We start from the raw sequence: 20,850 nt of genomic DNA, 5'->3' as shown, positions 1-20,850 counted from the left end.
TGGAAATCTATCCCGGGTGTTGTTTTGTGGTCATTATGGAAGGTTAGGAATTTAGTGGTTTTTGAAAACTGGAGTTTTGAGAGCTCTTCACTGTTCTTCATATGCAGATTCAAGCTGGCAAAATGGTTTTTAGCCAAATTTCCTAAGGCTAATATCCAGGTTGATTTATTAGTAGGGGACCCTCGGCTTGCAGATAGACTAGCAGTTATATCTCGCAAGAGGAAGAACGATCAGTGTTGGCTTCCACCTCCACCTGATTTTTATAAATTCAATGTGGATGGGGCGGTTAGAGGCGATGACTTGCAGGGTGGTATTGGAGGTGTACTGAAAGATTCGAATGACTCTATCTTGATTTCTTTTTCTAAGGCTGTGGGACCAGGTCCTCCTTTGCTTGCTAAGCTGAAAGCTATTAAGGAAGGCATGGATTTGTTTCTTAATTCGGGTTGGGTGTTGACGGGTAGACTTATTCTAGAGTGATTGTAAAACAGCAGTGGATTGGATTTTGAGGCCTTTTGATGCCCCATCGTTTTGTTGTTCTTTGGTTGGGGAAATAGGGGATTTAATTTCGGCTAAGGACATTTTGGTTAGACTGGTCCCTAGGGCTTGTAATTGGGAGGCTGATAAGTTAGCTAAGGAGGGGATTGGTTGAACGTTCTTTTAGTGTTTTTATGGTTAGGTTTAGTCTCTTATTTCGGGTGATGTTGTAATTAAAGTCTTATGTGTTATTAATATATTGAGGTACTCTTTTCCTCCTTCCGCTAATTGCCTTCTTAAGAGGCAACTATGAGGGAGGTTTTTAATGAGACCTCCTATTCCTATCAAAAAATAAATAAATGCCAGATCAGCAGAATTATGTACAATGTAAATCAGTGTAACCTTTTCTAGATTTGATGATTCAGTACATGTAGGTGGAATATCTTCCTATATTCACAAGCAATAGCACACCGAAGGGTAATAGATTACCAGAACTGAATTTCACTTTCAAGGAAATTATCCTCAATTCTTACCATCATAGATACAGAATACAGATGCACATGCTTTGAGTGATGGGTATAAACCAGCTGAGAACTCCTTACAAATTGGATTTCGTATGAAAGAGATGCAACAGGGAACTTAAAATCAGTCCTATCCAGTTAGATAATGTGCATCTTCGTTCAACAGCATATTACTGATAATAAGCTCCAACAACCACTGCATTCACCGCAGAATGTAGAAACTAGGAAATAAAGGAGGGAATTTCTGGAACAGAGAAGTTTGTCCTCTGTTTTTTCTTTCTCACGAATACACAGAGTAAGGCCTATTGAAATAGGCAGATTACAACAGAAATAGAATCCTATTGTAAGATACTAACTTTGAGTCCTATTAGAAGTTAGCTTATCTAGTAAACATTTTATCCAGTCTTCTACTTAGATAAGATATAGAGAGCAAGTTAAATAATAAATAAAACTTCACTACAGACTCATTAGGACTTTATACAGCTATAATCTACACAGAGAAATTTACGGGATCTATAGACTCCCTAACAATATTAATATTTTAAATTTGAGAAGAAAATTCAAAGAGACCATAATTCCACAAACATGGAAACTCGAAATTTAGAGATTGCTGACAAGTTCTTTCTTACCAATATAAATCTCTCACCATTTACCATCCACAAGTCACCTTCCTTTTCCAGTTGGTCTCCTGAAGTATCACAATGAAGAGACAGCTTCTTAATGTCATTGAGTAGCAACTTCTGCTCCCTTTCTTTCTGTTCAAGGGTGATTTTGGCAAGTTCCACCTCTTCAACACCGTCAGGAACCACTTCATCTGCCTCCTCTCCAACATCTTCATCATCTTCGCCAGGACAAGAGAGACTACTTTTTCGAGGTCTGAAATAAACATATTACTTGCATTAAATTTGTAATAATTTACCACTACCGGTATTACGTACCAAAACATCTCTTGGTGTTGAGATTATGCAACTTCTTTAAGTAATTAATAAACTAAGAGATAATTGCGCCCATATGATATCTTGAAGGATAGGTTAGGTTTCAAAAAATCAATATAAGACTGTTAGGTAATAAGTGTAAAGCAACTTTGAGTTATATATTAATAAAAAATAATAAACCAAAAAGTACATTTATTGCTTTTAATATAGTTTAAAAAGAGGCCTGGTAAGGTTAATAAAACCCGGCTGCAAATGGAAAACAAAACAAAGATATCACTTATCATTTAAGCACAGGAAAACAAACGACAGGAAAGGAAGTAGAGTAACTCCTCCAAACTAGGGAAAATTGCTTCACACATTCTTTTCAAACAAAATGATGGCAATCCACAGTCATATTGATCTTATCAAGCCAAACCGAACAGTTGAATTTGGATCTATCAAGGGCATTTGCACATATCAAATCCATGGTAGGTCCCACATTTGCAAATGAAAAGGAAATGATTCAATCTATTCAAAAACACTATCATAATAAAGCCCATTTTCTGAACTACTTGTTTCAAAAGATAAAAATGGAGAAACAAATAGTTATTTTAAGACTAGAAGTTGTCAACAAATAGATCCAACAGGCCGAAATAGGTGAACATCTGGAAACTCCTACAATTAATTTCATAAAAAAAGACATTGGTCTGAAAAAACATAACAATAATCATCAAAGAAATTTCATGAGTATCATGTCTCTCTCCAAAGAATCCAGTGAAAGTTTGATTTGGAAAGGCAATGGGGATGGGATTTATTCAGCTAGCTCGTGTTAAGATGTGTGCTTCAGGATCAGAGGAGGTTTCTTTCTGGAAAAATATAGTTTGGAAGGGTATGCTACCTCCAAGAGTTGAATCTTTTGTGTGGCAAGTTGTTCTTCAAAAGTTGGCAGTTAAGACCGAACTGATTAAAAGAGGAGTTCAGGGCATTGAAGATGTTTTATGTCCTCTTTGTAAGTTGATTGAAAAGTCTTCCACGCATTTATTTTTTACTTGTTCAGTTGTGTGGTCCTTATGGAATAAATTTATGAAATTTTGGAGGTTCAGTTCTGTTTTCCACGCAAATGCCAAGATTTTTCTCCTAGCTTGGGATGATTTGAAGAAAAATTCTGCTATATGGTCTTTTTTTTTTATAGAAGTTGGAGGTCTCATTAAAAACTCCCTTCATATTCGTTCACATACTAAAAGTATGTTAACGAACATTGAAAGGAAGAAAAGAGTACCTCAAATTTTATTGATAATAATACCCGATACAAAAGACACCACGGAATATCCTCTCATGGTGATGTACACCATTACAACAAACACCTACCCTATAAAACCTCATCCAAAGCCACAATCTAATCACCTTCTAATTACACCACTAGCAGTAGGATTAAAACAACGCAACAGAACATAAAACAAATTAAAAGCAACATATGGTCATTTATTCCTGGGGCTGTTCTATGGACCATTTGGAAAGTCAGGAATAATATAGTTTTTGAAGGGGGAAAGCTTGATCAGACAAAATTATTTTTTTTAGCAAGATTTAGGCTTGCTTCTTGGTTTTTAGCTAAGTATAAGGAGATTTCTATTCCTAAGGATTCTCTAATTTCTGATCCTTCCCTAGGGAATCTTGCTCTTCCTACAATATCATGATGTTATCCAAAATCCCTTGGTCCCCTCCTCCTTTGGGCTTCATCAAGTTGAATGTTGATGCTGCCACTAGCTGTGATTGGAAGAAAAGTGGTCTTGGAGGTGTTTTAAGAGATCATTTTGGTTCAATTTTAGGCTCTTTCAAGGAATCTGTTGGTTCGGGTCCTCCTACATTGATGGAGCTTAAAGCTATTCAAAGGGGTTTATCTTTCTGTCTCTTTTCAAGGGATGACAAAGGATCGGCTGATTATTGAGAGTGATAGCAGGGTGGCAGTGGACTGGATTAAGAATGTGGATTTATGCCCAGTTGTATATGCTTTTATTGTTAGAGATATAGTTGATAGGCTTAGAGTTTTCGAGGGGGTTGTTAGATGGGTTGCAAGGACAGCAAACTTAGAGGCTGATGCTTTAGCCCAAGGCTGGTATAGGCTGACTAATATGTGGATTTATGCCCAGTTGTATATGCTTTTCCTCCTTCCGCTGATTAAGGAACTTTTCTACAAGCTCCATTAATCAAGAAGGGGGTTTTTAACGAGGCCTTCAAATCTTATCAAAAAAATAATCATCAAAGAAACAGGAGAAAATACTGCAGTATGTACTCACTTCGGAAGCCGAGCAAAGAGAAGATTGGTTAATACATCCAGCATAACCTGAAACTGACGAGATGTCATGGTAGCTGTTATGTTGCAAGACTGAAAGGTCAGTTCTTTTAATGGCTTCACCTGCAACAGGGTTAAAAAACACATTCAAAATTAAGAGAAGTCTACTACTCAATAAACTGCCATGCAGTAAAGTGATTAACTATAAAAAACAGCAACTTCAAAGAATTGATCTGTCAACAGTCTAGTAGGCTATTCTCTTTCAGAAAAATTCTTTCATCCTTTTGCATAGTTTTTTTTTTGGGATAGAAATGGGAGACCTCATTAAAAAACCCCTTCATAACCTATGAAATATATCTATTTCACATGACATTAGAAGGATGAAAAGAGTGTCTCAAAATTTTATTGAATATCAAAGCCATATTACATTATAGTTAACATCAATCACCCTACTGTTACCACTTTCATACCTATACTAAAACCCCCCCATAACTAACCTCTCATACCTACACACAACCCCACTCATCCAATTCCCTCTTTCGCCAGTTTATCTGCCTCCTAATTGGCCCCTCTGGAAATATGCCTAACAATAACATCCCTATCCCTAATTAACAATATTTTTTTTGATAGGAATAGGAGGTCTCAATAACAACCTCCCTCAAAGTTGGCTCTTATGAAGAGACAACTAATTGGAGGAGGAAAAGAGACCTCAATTTATTAATTAACCTAAATTACATAAGATACAAAATGCACTCAAACCCTGAATTACATAAGATACACATTACACTCTAACCCTGAAATACATAAGATACACATTACACTATAACCCTCCTTGATTAAACAGAACATAACTACAATAACAACAGGAATCAAAAAAACCATCAGCCTATCTCTTCCTTAACTAGCTTGTCTGCCTCCAAATTACAGCTCCTAGGAATCCATTTAACCATTATGTCCTTGGCAGTAACTAAGGATCCAATTTCTCCTACCATCAAACTAAGAAACACAGGGGCCGAAGAAGGGTTCGAAATCCACTCCACTGCCTTTAACCAGTCACTTTCTAGAACAAGTCTACCTTTCCCCGCCCATTGAGCACAAAGAAATAAATCAATTCCTTCTTTAATTGCTTTCAACTCAGCAAATAATGGGGGACCAGGTCCCACAACAGTAGAAAAAGTGATCAGGATAGATCCATATGAATCTTTCATAATTCCTCAAATTCCACCTCTTAAGCCATCAACATTTACTGCCCCATCCACGTTGAATTTAAAAAAATCTGGTGGAGGAGGCAACCAGCATAGATCTTTCTTCTTCTTAATCGGATAAGTAGCACTTATGTCTGTAAGCGTTGGATCCCCTACCAATAAGTCAGGCAGAATTTTAACTTGAGGAAAATTAGCTAGAAACCATTTTGCTAGTCTAAATCTGGAAATGAAAAACAGTAAAGCACAATCAAGTTCCCAGTTTTCGAACACCACTGAGTTCCTAGCCTTCCATATAGACCACAAAACAACCCCTGGTATAAACTTCCAAATAGAAGACGATGCCATTAGATAAGACCATGAACACAATAAAGATAGGGCATCTTTTGGCAAGACTGATGATAAATCCCATAACCTTAGAAATCCATTCCACAGCTCCACTGCAACTGGACAAGAAATGAACAGATGTTGAATTGATTCTTCCTCCTTTAGACATAAAGGACACTGAACATTATCCAAGGGAACCCCTCTTTTTTTCAGCTCCACTCTAACTGCCACTTTATGATGAGATAACTGCCATAAAAATGTTTGAACTCTTGGAGGGACTAGTCCTGACCACACCCATTTACTCCAATGAAAATCCCCTCCAGGTCTGCAAGGTAGAGACAACCTACATGCTTTAACCGAAAACAAACCATCACCTTTCCCTGACCAGGCCAGAAAGTCATCAGCTGATTCAATCAAATAAATATTATCTAACAAAGACATTAACGAAATCCACTGGTCCAGTTCCCAGTCACATAAGTTCCTCCCTAAATGAATATTCCAAACCCAATCACTGTTATCGTAACTACCAAAATCAACAACATTTCCCCATTTATTAGTAGAAAGAGCAAAAATCCTTGGGAATTGAATTTTCAGTGTTGAGTTATTAACCCAAACATCATTCCAAAAAGCAATTGACCTACCATTCCCCACTTGCAATTTCGAATTTGACCTCAAGCACTCTCCAATTGTGTCTTTTTTCTCGTAGTTATTCAATATTCCTCTCCAAATCCACGAATCTTTGTGGGTGACAGCCTTGCTAATTGAAAGAGTTGAATTACTGATATTATGTTTACAACAAATCATATCCTTCCAATGTGAATCTTTCTCATTTGCAAACTTCCAAACCCATTTCCCGAGTAACACTCTATTGATCATACTCAAATCTAAAACACCCAAACCACCCTTCTCAATAGGGTGACACACCATACCCCAATTAACCCAATGAATACGCCGTTTTCCTAGACCTTCCCCCCCATAAAAATTTAGCCATTAAAGAGTTCAGCTTTTGATTAACCTTAGGAGGAATTCTGAAAAGAGATAGGAAGAAAATCGGCAGCAAAGATAGCACTGCCTTCACCAAGACCAGTCTTCCAACCATGGATAGTGTTGCAGCTTTCCATCCTGCTAACTTGGAATTAAAGTTCTGGATTACTGGTTCCCACAACAGGTCTGGATTTTTGGTTGAACCAATCGATAAACCAAGGTAAGTCATAAGAAAAACACCCACCCCACAACCTGCATTAGAAGCCCACTCTTTTAAAGTAACAGCTTCCAAATTAACACCATACAACTTGCTCTTGGAAAGATTAATGTTCAGCCCTGACATAAGACTGAAAATCCTCAACACTCTCCGAATGTTCAGGATCTGCATAGGGAATCCCTGCAGAACAGAATTAAATCATCTGCAAATTGCAAATGAGTCAGACGGAAGGAATTTTCAACCCCACCAATGCTAAACCCTTCGAACAACCCACGATTCGCAGCCTTAATCAACATTAAATTCAGTAACTCCCCTACTATATTGAACAACAAGGGAGACAAACTGCAGCCCTGCCTTAAGCCTTTGCCCATTTGAAATTCTTCAGTAGGAGAGCCATTGAGAAGAACTGAGATAGAAGCAGATGAGATGCATCGTTCGATCCATGAAATCCACTTATCTCCAAATCCCATGACTTTCAATAACCTCAATAAAATCGGCCATTCCACCGAATCATAAGCTCTACGGAAATCAACCTTAAAAACAACCCCTTTCCTCCCCTTTTTTCTCCAAAAATCAATAGCTTCATTAGCAACAAAAGCACATTCAATAAGCTTCCTTCCAGGAATAAAGGCGAACTGTGTTGGGCTTACAATGTCTTTGATAACAGAAACAAGCCTTCTAGATAAAACTTTGGAAATAATTTTATACAGGCTTCCAACTAGGCTTATTGGTCTGTAATCTTCAATACCTTCTGGATTACGAGTCTTAGGGATCAAAGTTATAAAAGCATGATTGACCCCATGCTCCCAATTCCTGCCATTGTAAAAATCGTCAAAGAATTTCATAATTTTATCCTTCAAATTTGGCCAGAATTTCTTGTAAAAACCCATCGTAAAACCATCCGGACCCGGTGCTTTGGAACTATCCGATTGAAAAACTGCCTCCCACACTTCCTGTTCAGAGAAATTCCTCTCAAGACCCATCTTTTGGCCAAGATTCAACTTAACAAAATTAAGATTTATTTCATCCACCTCTAGAACTGTTTTTTCATTGTAATAAGCCTTGAAATAATCTGAAATACATCTTCTCAACTGCATCGGGTCTGTAATAACATCACCAGCCACCTTCAAAGCTGAAATTTGATTAATTTTTTTCCTATTCAATGCACATGAATGAAAAAAATTTGTGTTTCTATCTCCCTCAATATTCCACTTCACTCTTGACTTCTGTAACCAAATACTCTCCTCCTTCCTATGCAAGTGCCACAACTCCTTTCTCGAAGCACAAAGCTCCTCCCTTTCTTGCCTAGAAATCCCTCCATTCTGAACCTTTAGCTCGATGCTGTTAATTTTGGATTCCAAATCTGAGATATCCTCTAAAATTCCCCTGTGATTAGAATCTGACCAATTCCTAATAGCTAATTTAGTTCCTTTAAGAAGTGAGAGCAACCCCCTACAACCGTTATCCATCCTCAAACTTAAAAAAGAATTTTCAACCACCCCAGAAAACCCCTCTTCCTCAAGCAAGTAGTTGAAAAAACGAAAAGGCTTAGGACCCCAATTTTTGCATTCATCCACTAAAACCCTAATTAACAATATAATCTCTTTCAACATAAGACTCAATGAATTAGGACAGCCACCCGAGACGTTCAACAACTATTAATTCAGCACGGGAATCAAATAAAAAGCACTCTCCTATTATTTCTCCTCATTATCTTTTTTTTTGTTTTAAATCAACATTTTCCTTTATGAAATATTTAGTTTTAATACTTCCTATTAAATTACATCTCTTTTTATTTATAATCAAATACTTGGACGTGGATACAGACATCTTCGCAGAAACAAATACCTCAAGAATATCACATACCTTCAAGTCTGGGGTTCCACCTTTATGCCTTCTGTATCGAAAGTACATATCACAAGGCATAAACACTCTTTCAAGTAGAGCGCCAGTACGTTTGACCTTTGGCGAACTTTTACAAATTTTTGGAAGCCATTGTAGTCCTGCCCCAGGATCCACATCAGTTGGTGCAACATGAGCCTGCACATGCTCCAGCATCACAACAAACTCCATGCGCTTCAATGTCATGTCATGCCCACCTTCAGGAATATGAACATTCCAAGTGCCAAGTGCTTGCTCAATCAGCTCAGAGCCAACGTGAAGAACTGAATGAAATGACTGAGCTAAAACACGACCACTAACAGCAGCGAGAAGAAATCTCCCCTGATAGGCATGAAAGAAATAACTTTACTAACATGACTAACAAAAGGTTACAATCATCAAGAATCACTAAGAGGAACACAAAAAATGTCATACAGCAGGTGAACTTAGGCAATGATCTCATAAGTAAAAGAAATTTTCGGAATGTTTCCCAAAGGATTGAACAAGCTTCTAAGATGCACGAATGTCAGAACTCACATTGCCTTCTTCGGAGTGAAGATTGAATTGAGGTTCAATGACATTAACCATAAAATGTCGAGTCTCTTTTTCTCCAGAATCGTTGACCTTCTCATATTTTTCTAGTGCTGCAGTAGAACATTCAAGTCTTAGCAGCAATTTTTTTAAAGAAAAAAATGTTCATGTAATTTAGCAACATAATTATACTAATAAAAATGTCTTTGATGCAGCTAATATCCATGGAAGTTGATCAATGAATTTAGAATTACAAAACATCCCTAGCATTAAATGAAAAGCATTCATCTCAAACTTAACTTGGAAAACCAAAATCTCAAAACATCATAGTCAGCTCGAGACATACCAACTGCAGTAGAAGATGAATTCTCCAATTCAACTGCATGTGTTTGAGATGAATGTGATCCTGATGTCTCCATGTTCTGAGAAGGGCAAGGAACACCATGATTGGCAGAAGGGGACTTTGAAGGATCCTCTTGAGGCATTTCAGGTTCACCAAGTATCTGTTTCTCCTCAACCAACTTCCTCTGTGCATACTGCCGAGAAGGTGAAGGCTTTTGAGGTTCAAATACTTTGGAAATTCCACCAACAAATGACCACACAGCATCCCTATTCTCTATGGTCCACAAAAGTTTAAGGCCGTAAACAAAAATACGCTGACAATTATCGGCTATAACCACATTGTAACCATCATCATCACTAGGATCTGACCGTGCATGCTCATCACTCTCACTCCCATTCTCAAATTCAGATCTGACATATGTCATTTCAAGATTTTTTCTTCCAGCCTCCTGCCAGGCCAATAACCTTGCAGGATCAGCCTTTGGGGCCTGCCTCCTGATAGTAAAATAATCAGATGATAACAAAAATCCTTCATCACGATGCTTCTCCGTGCAAGCACTCATATAATTACTTTTTTCACTGGGAACTCGCTCCATGGTCGCAGACTGAGAACTTTTTCCCGTCATTTGAACTGCTTTTGTGACATTACTGCAGTCTTTTTTGTTTAAAAAAACCTTAGGCATATGAAGGTCAAGTCCTTGGTACACAAGATCAAGAGGATCACGCTTGCATTCAAATGTATATTTTTGCTTACCCCTACTGTAACAGATTTCATATTTAAGCTTTGTCATATTAAATGTGAGTCCTTTTGCTGGATCATCATCATCTAATGTCATATGCTTAATGCAAGCAGGTGTAGCATCTAAACGGAGCATAAATTCTGTCATCACCCTATCTAAGGACAAGTTCCCTGATCTAGGAACTCTTGGAACTCCAAAACGAGGCCATCGAGAAAAGGAGCGCAATTTATGAGGAGGAATATAGTTCATATTCCAAAACTTAATTATCCAAGCTAGATCATGTGCACCAATATTGAATGTTGGTAAAGCAATTGACACATTTTCCACCTTACATTGTGCTCCATTTACAATTCCATCTAGAATAGTGCAATCTGAGGCTGAAGCAGATGGGGACTCTTTGTCCAATGGGCGAAGAAGGGGTTTAAGAGAAAAGTTCCATCGGAGGGAAAGAGAAGTAGATCTGAAAGGATCAAACACTTTCTCCCTGGGTTTCCCTTCCATAGGAAGTGCAAATAAATAATGATTCATGGGATTACCAGACTCACATTCCCAATCCATTGTAACCTCAAGGCTAAAGACTGGAGCTTCAAGGAAAGCACCAGATGCACAGGTAGGAAGTTTTAAGCTTCGACTATTAACCAAACTCTCCAAACTGCTCAAGAAAAATTTAAAATCCTTAGCAGAAACATACACATGGCCGTCTGATTGTCGTATCTCCATGGAACCAGAAACAATTTGAAGCTTATCAAGCTTTTCATAAGGATCAGTGGTCGCAAGAATGTTCCATTTAGTTCCAGAAAAGAATAAGGTGATATTTCCATGGATGTAATTTCTCATTTCATCCCACCATGGCAAGCTCCGCTCCTTTTTTAGAGGCTGTTGAAGACCAGGACTCCTTTTACTTAAATTAGCCCTACGAAGTGCAACAGTGAAAGTATAGCTTATGTCAGCAAAAACCGGTTCATATCCCACCCCAAAGGACACTTCCGCTTTTTTAAAATGTATAGGCAAATCGGTGTATGTTTTCATTGGTGGTGTTGTACCACTAGCTGAACGAAGCATGCAGACCTTTCTCCATCTCCCAATGAAGACATCATGTAAAATTTGGGGCTGAAAACATGTTGCCTAATTTCAACAAAAATAATTTCAATCAGTGTAAGATCAGCAACCTTTCAACCTCCTTTTTTTCTTTCTTCAAAAAGGACATATACAAGATAAAATTCCAAATGTGATTAGCTTTGCATTTGATAGGACAAGTAAAAGGGGGAAAAAAAGAGGGGTTATTAATCTTAGGAGTTTACCTGCTGTGCTAGTACAACTCGGCCTTCACATCTACCAGAAACTGCCGAAAAAAGAGGAGATGTGTAATTTCTTAACTGAACAACAAGACTGCCAGTGTTTAAGAGAATATTACTCCCATACAGACGAGAAAATGGTATATTGCTTTCACGACATACTGGATCAAGCTGCTTTAGGACCTCTATCATCCCGTCATCTCCACCATCAATCCTTGCCAAGGTTACATCTAACTCTGTAGCTGAGACTGAAAGAAGAGAAGTTCTTGCAGTGCTTGGCTTAAAACCAGCCTGAAACCCTTCCCTACAAGCACCAGAGCCTTCTGATTGTTTTAGCCTCTGACATGCCAAGTAATAGGATCGGAAAGACTGTTTATATATCTCTTCTTGCATTTTTTGGATTGCTTTAAGATCTTGGAAGTCAATCTCAGCTCCATTATGATGAATCCTCCTTTCACAAGCAGAATCATTGGTTTCTGCAGTCTTGGGACACTGGTTTGCCGGAACATAATCATCAAGAAATCTCAACCTAACAGCTAACTCCAAGGCCTCATTCTTCATTAAATGGTAATGCTCATCAAGCCAACCCTGAATTGGTTCTTCCTCAATATCAGCAGTCAACTTGCGTATGCAGATTTTTACACACCGAAATTTTGTTGAATTAGACTTTTTAGGTTTTGAGCTTTCTGTTTTCATGGGGAAAATTAGCTCAGTTTTAGCTTTAGTTATAAGCTTCAGCGCTCGCAACATCTCCTCAACAGCATCATCAATGGCACGCAACTCCAGCCTGAAAGGCATGCAAATATGAACATCAAGTGCTTGAATCACCCAATCCCACAAAACGGTCACAGGTACTTTTGCATCGGATAAGTTGGAAGTAGTGGGAATACGAGAAATTTGCATTCGGCTGCTTCTGAATATCCGGGCTCCATTGAAACTAAGCATCAGCCCTTCAAGAAGTACTCCTATGCGGGCATTCTCAGAGAAAATTGACTGAACCTGCACAAGCGCATCAACTCCATCTCCAACTTCAGCAGATATACTCAGCATCTCCACATCAACAGCAAATATAGAATCTTTTTTCTTTTTTTTACCAATATGACCTGATTCAATCACAGTGCCATCTTTCTTCTGCTCAGCATCTTTTACACCAGAAATGTCATCCATATGTTTACTACCAAGTCCCTTAACCTTCTGATTGTGAACAACTGCTTTCATTTTCAAAACAAGTTCAAACAAAGACAGATGCACGTCAGGCTCCCATCTGATGGATATATCAGTAGCACTGAACAGAGAGCAGACAGCTATCTCCTTAAGGCCACCAGAGCGCCGGACAAATTTTGCATTCTGCATTTCAAACAATGAAACTTTTGTCTCCGGTTTATTGTCTTCCAGACATTCCTGATAAATAGATCTAGCTCTTTCAAGTTCCACCTGTGTGGATTGTTTCTCCTTGTTCACACACAAACTAAAGTGAAAGATGTCAAGTAAAAGAGAGTACTTCAATGTCCTGGCCTGATCAGAAACTGTGGACAGTATATCCGCACTACGTGGTGTGCCATCAGCTGAAACACTAATAACAACTCGACCACCCTGAGACCCATAATTTACACGCTTGGGATCCGAGACAACTGAGTTTTCCAAGTAAGTGTCACCACAAAAACTAACTGAACAACGTTCAACATTAAATTTTAAAAGTCGAGTGCCCTTCCCTGATGGTTTGGATGAACGCCCTGCCTGGCTCTGTGTTGCTTTCTTACCAGCAGAAAGAATTTTAAACAGTTCTTGGAACGACAAAGCTGTTACTATAAGTGATTCAACACGCTTAAACGTTAAATAAATGTCCATTCCAGTCACATCAGCAAAAAGAACTAATTTACATCTAGGGCCATCTTCTTCAGATGATTCCATGTCCCTTTTACCCCAATCTAGACTAACCTTTGCTATATGCAGTAATGAACATGAATTTGATTCCACAGTGAAAAGGCTTTCATTCAAGCATTCTTGATATTCATCTGCCATATGCAAATTCAGCTCACCAAGTTCCATGTGTACTGTGGTTCCTATACTTGAAATGTTGTTAGCAAACAGATGCAATGACTGTGAGCATCCCTGCATTAGAAACCAAAGTCAAAGGTGTCTTAATCATTGTGTTATTAAAAAAGTCAAACATAAACCAATTGAGGCATGCGAAGTGAAAAAAATGAAAAAAAAATGAACATACTCCAAAAAGAATATCATGTTACTCAAAATGGAAAATAAATTACAGATATGACTGCAGAAGATCCTACACTGATATAAAGAAGAAAACTTATTTCTATAAAACAACAATAAGATACAACCTCTTAAGAGTTTGATAAACAGTTAAAGTAGGATTCTTCTTTTAGCAATATGCTGATTTTAATTGGTCTAAATTTTAAGTGAACTGTTCGTTATATAGATTGCCACCATGGTCCCACTACCTGGTAGCAAAAACATTGGCTCCACAACACAACCAACCAAAAGTAATTTGCATTTGACTAATGCTTCAGAAGTGATGTGTTAGTGGCATGATCATCTTCCAAAAAAAATTTGTTAGTCAAGAACTGAAATTAAACCACAAGGAACTAAAGAGTCCTATTCCACATATAAATCCTACAATACTAACTATATTGACATAAAAATATTACAAGTGGATTATGCAACTTCAGATTCAAAATCATGTGCTAGTACAGCATGAGCAGCAAGATGTCGTCTCAGCCATTTCCTAGATACTCAATATAAATGAGACAGAGCGTGTTGCTTACATGATACAGTGGAACACCACAAATGCTATAAAGCACAATTGTCATCTCAGGGGCTGAGACAGTACATGTCCACATGATAGCTTTCGATTCGGTCGATTGTGGCTTCTCCAGAGCAGGAGTTTCCTCTTGAAGAACCATTCCCTTCTTTTTGGAGGACTGCAACCTCAACCAAGGCTTCAATCTACTCATTATAATATTGCATTGGGTCCCTCCAAGCTTAACATCAACTTCTGCTCTAACAGGTGAGACTGGCTGAAAAGCAACAGCACTCAAGAGAATAAGCCACTTATTTAACCAACCCAATAAATCATATATGTGGCACTGACAATATATTTACCAAATCCATATGTTTCCAAAAAGAAACAGATACCAAAGAAATGCAAGATAAACTGGAAGTAGAAGTAGAATGAAATGAGAGAGGAGAACAGGAACTCCTAATTCCTAACACAGTGGTCGTAGCAAGAGTGAATCTTTGTACAGGAAACTGATCAGATAGTGAGAATGGACAGAAGAAGAAAACTAGAGAAGTTGGAATAAGTATAGGTTGCTCTAATACCTAGTTTTTTTTTCATTTGCCAGGAATCACTTCAAGAACCAGAAACCAGAAAGTCCAACCAGTTCGATTGGAGAACAATTCAGCCATCCAGGAAATTTAACTCCCTGGACAGCTCCATATTGGGCCTCAAACTATAAAAACCAACCAATATTTGGAAAGTAATAAGTTCTTCTTTTTTTCTCTAAAAATGTTTCCTGTAAGGGTAATAATATATTTTTTTTGTTTTATGATGTCGTCATCTTTAAAAGACAGGTCAAGTTGGGTCAAATATAGATTTATCTTCTCCCACCGTGCATGAGAGGGATGCTACAGAATGTAAATACTAAACACCAATGTTGTCAAGGGCGCCAGGCGCACTAGAGGCACTAAGACCTTTATATAGCCCGAGCTGCAAGGTGCAAAAGGAGTGCTCACCCACATAAAGGTGCATGCATATACATATATAAATATATAAAATGTATATAAAAACTTTATGCCATAGATGTAAACAATAAATAGTTATTAGTAAGGTAAAATCTTTACTCCAAGTACAGATTAGAAAAACAATAAAAAGAAAGAAATACAATACAATACAATACAATACAATACAATACAAATTACAAAGCCACAAACAGGGCTCTGCTTTTGAAAACTAAAACAGAGCAATATCTCAGTTTTTAAACAAAAATGTACACCTTAAAATCAACCATAAAGAAGGGAAGAAAACAATAGTAGAGAAGATAGAGATTAAAGCAAAAAAAAAAGAGAGACAGAAAAAGGTTAAGGTGGAGTTGGAGTTGGGCAGAACATGAAAGTTTAAAGAGTGGATGAAGGTGATGTTACAATCTTTTGAATTTTTAACCTATAAAAGTAGCGGGTGTGATGCTAATTAATAAAATAAATAACATTTATGGTATTCTGACTTCCAAAAAAAGAGAGAGAAGAAGCAGAAACTGAAGGGACAAGCTGGCTGTTTCACGCTTAAATTAAAGTGTGCCGCAATAAAAGCACACTAAAACCACCTCTTTGATTTGAAGTAGCCTAGCCTGGTATACTGTGAAGCGGTTTTGCTTCTTTTGGTTGCACCTGAGTGCCTAGGCGAGAGCCATAACATCACTGCTAAAGATCACAGTTGGGTTGAATTGGGTCAGGTTTAGGTCAATTGTGCATTCTCTATTTGGTTAAGGACCTGCAGGTTGACCAAATGAACTTTGGAAGATAGGCCAAATCACCAACACAAGGCCTAGCCATCCTGATAGAAACTATTCAACCACCAATCCTCCAAAAGAGCATAACAGGATGTATCAACTATTCATTTTCTACCGAGCTACAATGTTAGACATATAACCCGCACATAAAATGCTGATGCCAGAACAGATCCAAGAATTTCTTATAGACGCTTAATATGATAGTTTCCAAATTCATACTCATCTGAGATTTTTTAACGAGGCCCTTTTCCTACTCATCTGAGATCACATGGTAAGAGGCAGAAAGCGAAGCAACAACTGAATAAAGTGAAAACTTGATGACGGAATTTTGCTATTAAAACATATTTTACCAGTTGAACCTCACAGAAAAAGTAAAGGGTAACAACTTGGCAAAGAAACCAACCTGCAATGATTGCACAGGACCAGCCTGTATTGGAATGTAGACAAAAGAGACAACATCAACTTTTATTATCTGCAATACAGAAGATCCAGTTTCTCTAAGAAGCTGAAAGAGAAAGAAAAACAAATGTCAATAATAGGCTAAGATGAAAGATACTAATTTAGATCATAAAACAGAAAGATGGGACATCAATAGTAAGTACTATACATGCATCTCACTGAAATCCAATTGAACATCAAGGCGCGTACTCTCCCCCACATCCTCAGTTGATCTTGATTTGATGCATTTCAATTGAATGCCCATGATGTTATTCTCAACGGCAATATCATGTTGCCGATGCAAAAATTTCACATCTAGTTTTGGCAAGTTGAAGCAAATCTGCCTCAAAAAACAAATGAATGAATGAAATAAAACTAAACTTCCCACCAGCACATTCAAATAAATAGAGCACCACTTAGCTTTTGCAAGATATTGCCGTGCATTCAATTTTTAGTTCTCGCTGATCAACAAAAGAAAATATGGCTTCACCAAACAAACATTCATCCTCTTTTATATGGTTTAGAATCTCTATAATGCACCTCTTCATTGGAATCTGTTTTTTAGTTTCTTCCATTATTTTTATTGTTACATAAGCATGCTACCCGCAACACTAAACCAAGTTATTCCAAGCAGGTTGGAATTACATCTATTCTTGCTCATTCCAGTAGAACATCAAATAACAATTTTCATGATAACTAAGGAACAGTCGCAACCGAGCCCAAAACTAATGTTTTATTCTGATAATGAAGTTGCCCACAGTTGCTTCTAATCTTTGAATTCAATGAGTAAAAGCACAAACCTTTTCTGGAAACATAGAAGTATACTTTGTCAATGCCAAAATTGCAGCTTGTTTTTTCTGAGGTTTTCTGGTGGTTACAAAATCAGCAGTTGACCCTGCAACTTTATCAGTTTGAACAAGTACATCTTGCTTTTTATTCTTTGACAGCAGATCCTCATTAAGGTTCACAACAATGTCTCCACAGTTAATGTCCAAATTTCGAACAGCTACACCAGCTTCCCTGCATGCAGATTAAACAAATAGAGGAACATTTCAGTGCATATAGCAAAAGCCAAAACACGGGATACATGAATAAGCTGATAATATGTGTATGAGATATAAAGGAACCCAAGGGAGCTTAAAGCAAAAGCTAAAACTCACCACCCTTAACTAATCGACAAACTTGTGTCAAATAAAATGGGCTGCAAAAGAAATACCTATCATGGCCAAATTCGCAAGAAAGAGAGAACTCTTCACAGCTAAAAGAAGCAGAAAGCTTATCAATGATGCCAGAGGGCATCTGAATAGCATAGACATAAATCGGTAATATGTGCAGCTTAACGAACAGGTTGTGTTTGGAGCCACCATCCTTAGATATGTCTACTTTGAGTTCCTTAACTTCGGTAGCTGCTTTGGGTGTCTGCATAGTTTCAAGATACAACTAACTTGAGTATGAGAACTTAAAAGAAAAAACACAACAGAAAAAATAGATAATTAATAAAGAATAAAATTTGTATCGGATCTATGTGAAACTAGGGCATTCAGATATTGCCGGGCCCTGAAAATGATAAAGCATAAATGACATTGTGTCTAAACAAAATCAAGATGAAGTAACAAATATGTTGAACAGATCATACTCCAAGATCAATACTCGCAAACCGAGTAGGCGTGTGGTATTATGCAGCAATGCAGGAACCAACAAAAAGTTATTACAGAATTTCTTATTTGATAACTTACAATCACCCCCCACCACATCCGTAGCTCCCCATTTATCGTTTATTCCAGAGCACACACAACAAAGACACATCAAAAGAATTAACAATTATGTGCTGAAAATGACTATGCAAAAGTTCAATCATTACTCAAAATGGAGAAAAGAAAAGGTCAAGACTGTTTACCTTCATGACCAAATCCGTGACAGAAACCGAAAAATATCTTGCAATGTTAGCTACAACCATCCACTTTCCCCTGCCTGATGTGCGAGGTTTCCGCGATCTAGATTTCTGTGAGCTTTTACTCGAAGGCCTCAATACAACATCCAAGTCGCATATCAACACCTGCAGCTTTGGATCCTTAGAAATAATGCCAGCCCCAAGTTTAACCAAGGACTGGCGTAGACTAAGCTTGATTTCACCCACTAATATGGATTCAACAGCACCCTGAAATTTTTTTCAAGAAATAAAATATGATGAATGGGTACATAGGTTTCGATATAGGAGCCAGAACAAAAGGCAATAAATTATAAGAAATTAACATTTAGTAAAACAAACTCAGATTGCTTAAGCCAGATAGCCTTCATGACCTTCAAAGGGGATTTTAGACTTTTTTCATGGATTGGCTTAAAAAAAACAACCCCCTAAGCCATTTATGAATATAAAGGTCAGTGATGAGAATAAATCAACGTACTGGTCCATAAGTTTTTTGCATGATTTTTCAGTTTTCCCCTCTCATAATTCCATCCCACCAAGCAAGTAGAAGAAACATTTTATTTTTTGCATCCACGTTTCTCTCCTTTCCGAGGAGGAAAACATAACTTACCTGCTCCTTCTCATAGTAAATTGATTAACACTGGAAGGAAAATAAAGTTGTTCAACATTCAAGGACTCCCTTATTAGCAACTAGCAGAGGCTTTACTACCTAAATTACATGCATGAAACATTATATATGGAAACAGCCAATTGAAGTACAGGAAAACACCTTATTGAACTTCACAACAACATCCTTCAAACATTTCCATCCACCAACACGGAATCCAACAGATGCTCCAAGTATCCTGCTTAGAATCCAAGCCAGCAACCTTGAAGCAAAACTGCAAAGGGAAGTAAACATATAACAGAGGTCCACCGACAGCTTATGGATCATCACTCCAAATTTCAAACAGAGTAGACGCATTAAATTCAGAAATAAAAAAGCAAGGTGATGAAAAGAAAAACAATTTCGCTACATAGATATCTCATTGGAATTATTCTGCTGAAGAGAAGAATAGATACATTATGGACGCCAATTACCTTATTGTAATAAGTTAAAATGAGACAGCTTTGTCTTCGCAATTTGAAACAACACTAAGAAACACTAAAAAATAACAAAAAGATTTCCAATTTTCTTTTAAAAAAAAATCAAAATGCACAAGTGAAAAGATGATAGAAATAACATTGCAGGATTTCAGAAAATAAACTAATAAAAACGTCGACAATTACATAAACAAATTTAAACACAAAGCGGAGGGACTTACATGAAAACAATCCACAATGCGATGGAAGTCATAAAGAATCCGAAGAGAAACTTGACAGGAGAAGCCGCCATTTTTTTCTTGTGGCAAAACTTCAATTCTACGGAACCGTAGAAAATCCGATCAAATCATCCAATCAGAAAAAATAGGACGAAGCAACGGCTAAAGTAACAGCGTTTGTACATAATAGCATCGCAAAGTAGAAGAACAAAGGTGGAGACGAAACCCTAAAGGAATTGTGCTTCCAAAAGATAGAAAGCGATCTGATAGTTTACTTGAAGCAATGAGAATGACTCTTCGAGGACCAGCGATAGAAGGGGAGAGTGTTGACATGAAAGAAGATCCGATCCATCATTTGCTCGATGATCTAATTCCCGGTTTTCTTTTTCCTTTTTTTTAATTTGATTTGGCGAATAGCAAATAGTGGGAGCAAAGGAGTTGGCTCGAGAAACGTGAATAGGATGCCCATATTTAAATGTCGAATGTGTCCTCGGGAGATGGCGAGGGAACCAGGAAGAGTCAACGCCTCAACGGTGCGTTTGTTTTGGGTCGGCAACTCAACATTCTGTTTTGGACCTTCGGTAGTGAACTTGATTGGATTACCCCGTAAGCAACGTGGATTTGGTGCCGTGGCTGAACTTGATTGACCCAAAAATGTGGTTAAAATTTGGTTGGTCCAGAAAGGTAGTTAACAATTACGATTATTTGCTTAATAAATAGGAATTTAAATGCTAAAATATTTTAGATTATACCTTTCACTTGTAGATTAAAACTGTTGTCTGAATCATAAATAAAATGATAAATAATATAATATTAAATTCAAAATTAATTATTCTACAATTCATACCCCTTCTTCTTATAAAAGCTCGTGTTGTATTATCTAATTATTTTTATTTATAATCGGCTGGGATTATGCTTTGAATTGGGTTGTGGGAAA

General features: G+C 37.5%; 1 protein-coding gene across 1 annotated transcript in view; it reads right to left on the bottom strand.

The window, feature by feature from the left end:
- LOC120180149 (protein SABRE-like) overlaps positions 1-20,345 on the bottom strand; it is a 32,897-nt gene extending 12,552 nt beyond the window's left edge. The window contains exons 1-15 of the mRNA XM_039185535.1: positions 20,189-20,345; positions 19,917-20,013; positions 19,382-19,493; positions 18,583-18,843; positions 17,902-18,104; positions 17,486-17,705; positions 16,855-17,025; positions 16,651-16,752; positions 14,505-14,756; positions 11,725-13,830; positions 9,688-11,548; positions 9,348-9,454; positions 8,796-9,152; positions 4,204-4,322; positions 1,625-1,871 (exon numbers count right to left, since the gene is read on the bottom strand). Of these exons, the coding sequence (XP_039041466.1) occupies positions 1,625-1,871; positions 4,204-4,322; positions 8,796-9,152; positions 9,348-9,454; positions 9,688-11,548; positions 11,725-13,830; positions 14,505-14,756; positions 16,651-16,752; positions 16,855-17,025; positions 17,486-17,705; positions 17,902-18,104; positions 18,583-18,843; positions 19,382-19,493; positions 19,917-20,013; positions 20,189-20,246 (6,273 nt within the window). The 5' untranslated portion in view covers positions 20,247-20,345. The remainder of the gene's footprint in view (positions 1-1,624; positions 1,872-4,203; positions 4,323-8,795; positions 9,153-9,347; positions 9,455-9,687; positions 11,549-11,724; positions 13,831-14,504; positions 14,757-16,650; positions 16,753-16,854; positions 17,026-17,485; positions 17,706-17,901; positions 18,105-18,582; positions 18,844-19,381; positions 19,494-19,916; positions 20,014-20,188) is intronic.
- Positions 20,346-20,850: the final 505 nt, after the last annotated feature.

Source organism: Hibiscus syriacus, unplaced genomic scaffold (assembly GCF_006381635.1).
Source record: "Hibiscus syriacus cultivar Baekdansim isolate YM2019G1 unplaced genomic scaffold, ASM638163v2 tig00112491_pilon, whole genome shotgun sequence".
Classification (NCBI taxonomy): domain Eukaryota; kingdom Viridiplantae; phylum Streptophyta; class Magnoliopsida; order Malvales; family Malvaceae; genus Hibiscus; species Hibiscus syriacus.
Note: the sequence above shows the minus strand (reverse complement) of the source record. Positions and strands in the feature narration are given on the sequence as shown.